The sequence below is a fragment of the Galeopterus variegatus genome, unplaced genomic scaffold (assembly GCF_000696425.1).
Source record: "Galeopterus variegatus unplaced genomic scaffold, G_variegatus-3.0.2 Scaffold64, whole genome shotgun sequence".
Taxonomy (NCBI): Eukaryota; Metazoa; Chordata; class Mammalia; order Dermoptera; family Cynocephalidae; genus Galeopterus; species Galeopterus variegatus.
Window position 1 is genome coordinate 471,714 of NW_007726175.1, and position 5,925 is coordinate 477,638.

Here is a 5,925-nt window from a genome sequence, read left to right on the forward strand (position 1 = left end):
CCCCCCCACCGCCTCAAAAAAAAAAAGATTCTGGAGCTAAATGAACTCCTGCAGGTTTAAATACTAGCACCCATTTTTCCATCTGTGTAATTTCAGACGAATCACTTAACTTTGTCTCAACTTCCTCATCTATAAAATAGGAATATTGCTAACAATATCTGGAAAAATTGTAACAGAAATAATGCATAGTTTCCATTGTATAACTAACTATCCTTAAGTATATAATTAAAGGCAACTACAGATCTTTCTGGTTAGTAAGTAGTAATAATACATGAGCACCCATCAACTTGTTTTTAATCAATCTTTTTTAACTACACTTTTATTTTTTATTGTCAAATATATTAATAAATGTATGAGTAATATATAGTACATGATTTTAATTATGGACCAAAAGTGAGGCCAATGAAAATCCAGGGTGGAAAAAAGTCTCAGTTTATGCATTTCACTGTGCAAGCATCTAAGGAAATTATACTAATTTTGCTGAAGCATTGTGATTTGAAAATCATTGATATAAATATATCTTTTAAATTTAATATATTTCTCTTCACCTTCTCTGTAGCACAGAGTATTTACAGGAATTAAGATTGTTTCTAAAGTGAAAATGGAGAATATTTAAAATATTTCTGATATAGAAGAATAAAAAGGAGCTATCCCTACCAGACACAAATACTTATTATAACATTTTAATAATTAATATAGTGTGGTTTTGTCACAGGTATACAAAAATTGATAAAGGAATAGAACAGACTGCAGAAATAAAGCTATGTAAAACAGAGACTTGATTTATGATAAATTTGAAACAGTGATCATTGGAAAAGAGTGGACTATCTAACAAATAAACGTGGAACATCTTGTTATCCATATGAAATAAAATAAATTTAGAAATTTTCTTTGCACTATATACTGAAATTAATACAATACTTCATGGATTAACCACATCAATTTGAAAGGCAATAAAACTCTTAGAATTATACATAGAATATCTTCGTCTCAGTCGACAGAAGATTTCTTAAAGAAGACACAGAAGCACTAGCAGTAAATTTGAACATATTAATGGTAAGAGTTTCTGATTATCAAAATATGCTCTCAGAAAAGGAAAAAGAAACAGCATAAATTTACAGAAGAGAGTAACAGCCATATTACCTCAAAGTATTAAATTGGCACTGAGAACATATTTTAAGACTATAAAAAATAAGATAGAAGAATTTAATGCAAACCAGACATGTACAGGCATTTCACAAAAGAAGAAATACAAATAGGCCATAAATATTTTAAAGATGCTTTACTTCATTAGCAATCAGGAGATAAAAAATTAGAGTGTGGTATGATAACATTTATAGTCATTGTATTGAAAAAAATTTAGGCTGACAATTACAAGTGTTGACAAGAATGTGGATCAGTTAGAACTCTTACACACTGGAGTGGGAAGGAGAGTTAAACTGGTACAATGTTGGAAACTATTTTTCTGTATTATTGAGTTAGATGAATGTTCACATACCCTGTGACACACTGATGCAACTCCTGGATATACACCCAGAGGAGTTCTATCACATGTTTATCAGAATACAAATGCAAGAAAGACTATAGCAGCATTGTTTATAAGAAGAAAGTATTTCCAATGTCCATTGGCAGTAAATGGAAAAGCGGAAGTATATTCACACAATCTGGAATGGAATACAATAGTAAAAAGTGAATAATACAATCTATTGAATTAACATGGATAGGGCAAAAAGCCTATAGTTAGGAAGATTTTGTTTTGATAAGCCCCAAAAAGCAAAATTAGGCAGTATATTTTTAGGATCACCTGTTATTAAAAAAAAAAAAACAAATTTTTTTCTTTAGAGAAAGTCTTGGGGGTGAGACACAAAATTCAAGTTTGTGGTGATTTGGGGTGGGGTAGACAGAGAAATAAAATGTAAAAGGAAGACTTAGCTTAACAAAAATATACAGTGAAAAGTGGAATGTGAAAGGAACAGATTTCTTCTTAAACATGATGCAATAAGGCGGATATTATTCTGACTCTGATAACAGATGGTCATTAAGTGCATGTTTATGTCATTTTTTGTTTTGTAACTTGTATGTTAAATGTATTAGACAAATTCAATTAAGCTTTTAAAAGAAAAACATCTCTACAAAGCTGACGTGCATTGTATAGTATATAATCTCAGCAGTAGCATTTAAAAATGTTTAGAATTTTTGATCCTGAGCATATTTTAGGACATTATTAGATCACATATTTGGACAGTAAAATAAAAGTACTAAAGGAAGAGAATAAAAAGAATAGTTCAAAAGAAGACAGACTCATTATGAGGTGGAATGGTCAAATAAGTTTTGTGAAAGCTGCAGTGCGCTATGAAGGCACAGACGGCCTTTCAAATACAGCTTCATCAGTAGCTCCCTGAGCGTGTTTTAAATCAGCTCAGGAATTGGCAGCTACATGTCAAGTCAAAGAAGAACTTGGGGAGAGAGAGGGCTTTGACCAAGACAAATATTATATTAGCTCTAAGTCACAGAAATTATTTATAGTGCCTAATACCTTTGATCAACCTTAAATGATAGAATTCTTTTTCATCTGTCTTTTTTATTGAAAAATAACTGATTAAACATATTTGTGGGGATACAGAGTTGAATATCAATACTTGTGTACAGTGTGCAATGATAAAATCAGGATAATCAGCATGCATTATTACAAAACATAGTCATTCCTTGTGTTTATTTCTCGTCTGTTTCTATTTTTTATATCATCTGTCATAAGATATGAAATATAGTGTTTCATATGCACCTTCTGAAAGTTTAAAAATTATTATCATGAGCATGCAACCTGATTAGACTCAATGTTGATTTATTTTTATATTCACGCCTTCTTCATGATGTCCTTGTTATAAGACTTTGAGGAACTATTTTTTATGGATGACAAAAAGGAGAAAAAATGTTATTTTAATTTTCTTTTTGGCTTTGTTTCTTTCTTGCCCGTGTTCAAGGTGAAAGTCTGGTTCCAGAACAGGCGAATGAAGTGGAAGAGGGTAAAAGGAGGACAGCAAGGAGCTGCAGCTCGAGAAAAGGAACTGGTGAATGTGAAAAAAGGAACACTCCTCCCGTCAGAGCTTTCAGGAATTGGTGCAGCCACCCTCCAGCAAACGGGGGACTCTCTAGCAAATGAAGACAGTCACGACAGTGACCACAGCTCAGAGCATGCGCACTTATGATATACACAGAGAGGACCAAGCTCCATTCTCAGGAAAGAAATGTTGTGATGGCAAGCCTTACCCAAACATCGTTTACACAGAGAGATGACTATGGCAGTGATTTTTATTATTATTAAATTCAGACATCTTGAGTCTGTTTTTCATGATTTATAGAGATTTTACACTAAATGCCACATGTTAAAGATGCTTCCACAGTGAAGATGGAGAAGGTGAAGTTGCTTTGAAAATTCCAGATGTGTTTGGTCGTGTATATGGCAGTGAGCAGGTATGTGTTTGCTTTTGCTTGCACTGAAAATTAAATTGCTATCAAGAGCAAACTACAAAACATTTTTATTCAAGATGTCTCCAGAGTGAAGTTACCAAAGATGAACTTGCTTTGAACATTCCAGATGTATGAGGTCATGTGTGTGACAGTGGGCAGGTATTTGCTTTTGCTTGCACTGAAAATTAACTTGCTATCAAATATAAACCATGAAACATTTTATCCTGAACAGCCACGGTGCCTGAAATCACTGAAGTGGATTAAAAAAAATGTATTTTAACTCTGTATATATTACCCTTAAGTCATTTTCCTGTCTTCACTAATTTTAGCAATGCATTCATATTAGCTGATGAAAACATGCACTCACAATGACAACCAGAACCAGCTTCTTATCTTTTTTTATACATTTTGTCATCCCAGTGACAATCAGTATGTGCTTACTTGTGTTCAAGTAGAGAAAAATACAGTAGAGTCTGATAGGACATATTCTTGTACCACAGACAAAACAAATCTTATGTTGCATTTACTATCAACTGCTGCTAATACATTATTATAAAACTTAACTTAGCTCCTCAATTTTTTCTATCTTATAGCTTGAAAAAAAATTAGGATCATAGGCAAATCAGTTACCTTGCAGAAAGAACTTTGTATGACAGACATTGTCTGATTTTATTTCTATAAAATGTTCGCTGTTATAACTAATGATTTGATTAAAAAGTAAAAGGCTTCTTCCTGATTGGCATGATAGACAAGGTACAAAGCAAAATTGATTCCTCAAGTTGCTAGACAACAAGATTCTGAATGTTTTCAGATTAAATTTGGTAAAAACACATTATTTTTTCATATTTGATGTATTCATGCAGAACAAGGATTTTTGTATTTTGTAAAAAAAAGTGTTCAATAAATGATCCTTTGTAAATAATTTTGTTCTTCCTACTGTTTCTTAACTTTTTATAGATTTTAATATCAATACTTACAGAAGTCTCAAATCATCTGCTGTGGTGTAAATTCAGATAATCATAATTAATGATTCATTTACTTATTTGGTTTCAGAATTTTTTATTATGGCAGAAAAAAAATCAATCCCCAGCTAATCAGAGAACATCAAAGGATAGGTATATATTAAGCCCTTTTCGTAATTGGAAGAATACACCAAATGGATTACTTTGTGTGCTTTATGAAATCAAAGGTAAAAGGAGAAAAAGTAGCATTATTCACCACTATGATGTAAATGAAATAGTCATACATTTAAAAGTTATGTATAATATATGTGAATCAATCCAATAGTTACTTTAAAGTCAGAATACCCAGTCTTTGATGTGAAATATACGCTAAATAAGCTAATCAGAATCCTCAGTCCTAATGGACATTACTAATACAAGAGGCCAAAGATTATATCAGCTTAATGTACCTTGCATCATGACTGATTGCACACACACTGGAAGTCTAAATTCTACTTATAACTTTATCACATTGTTTTTCATTTGTTTCATATTTTAACCAGAAATGCTTGGAGACACTGCCAGCATTCCCCCTCTCCCCCAACTAATTATAAATAGAAATAGAGAAAAATAATCAGTAAATATTTCCAATAACCTCATTATTTAATTAATTTCATTTGCTTTAGAATTATAGGATGACAAAAAAATAAATTTCCATTCATTGTAAGTTAGTCTAGCATGATATATAGAGTATTCAAGAAATAAAGTAAATCATTATGTTATTTGTATCAAATTTTCTTTGTGCAGTAATTTTTATCTAAATAGTTAGCATTTTTATTTAAATAGTTAATTTCTAAATTAACATTGGGGTAGACCATTAAGATTGAAGTCTTCCAAGCATAAAAGACACTTTTCTGTCAATCTCTTTAATACAAAGTATATTTCTACAAATGACATCTACTTGGGTGGACTGACTTTCTTATTGTAGAATAGGATTTAAATTCAAAACATCTTGGCAAATTGAAGAAGTGGGAAGATATAAATCAAATTGATTTCAATAAGGACAAAGTGGAGGATAATTTATTTGGGCAGGAAAATAATTCCCAGAAATAAGAGGAAAAGACCACTTAGGAGTAGCTAAACAGAGAGCTAAGGGTTGCAGCCAAATAGAAAGATATAAGAATTACAATACAGTAAGATAAATGAAGTAGAAAAAAGTGATTTTGAATGGATATGACATTTAGGAAATGTGAGGCACGTGTATCATGGACCACACATTTTTTAGAGAATTGTGATCTATTGCCAAATAAAATTTGACTCCAGAAAATACACAGAAGTAGGAAAGGCCACATGCTGAACAAAAGGAGGCATAATTTTATTTATGATGGATTAAATGGTCTACCATGAAAGACATTGGACACAGCAATCGTCAACACATTGACCATTAACAAATAGGCTAGAGTAATTTTAATTAGGAGAACTTGGTATCTTTTTGGAGCATTTTAGTAGTCTCCTG

At 31.7% G+C, this 5,925-nt stretch overlaps 1 protein-coding gene across 1 annotated transcript in view; it reads left to right on the plus strand.

Moving 5' to 3' along the window:
- The window catches only part of MEOX2 (mesenchyme homeobox 2), a 69,223-nt gene extending 64,833 nt beyond the window's left edge, over nucleotides 1-4,390 (plus strand). The window contains exon 3 of the mRNA XM_008576891.1: nucleotides 2,982-4,390. Within this exon, the coding sequence (XP_008575113.1) occupies nucleotides 2,982-3,206 (225 nt within the window). The 3' untranslated portion in view covers nucleotides 3,207-4,390. The remainder of the gene's footprint in view (nucleotides 1-2,981) is intronic.
- Nucleotides 4,391-5,925: the final 1,535 nt, after the last annotated feature.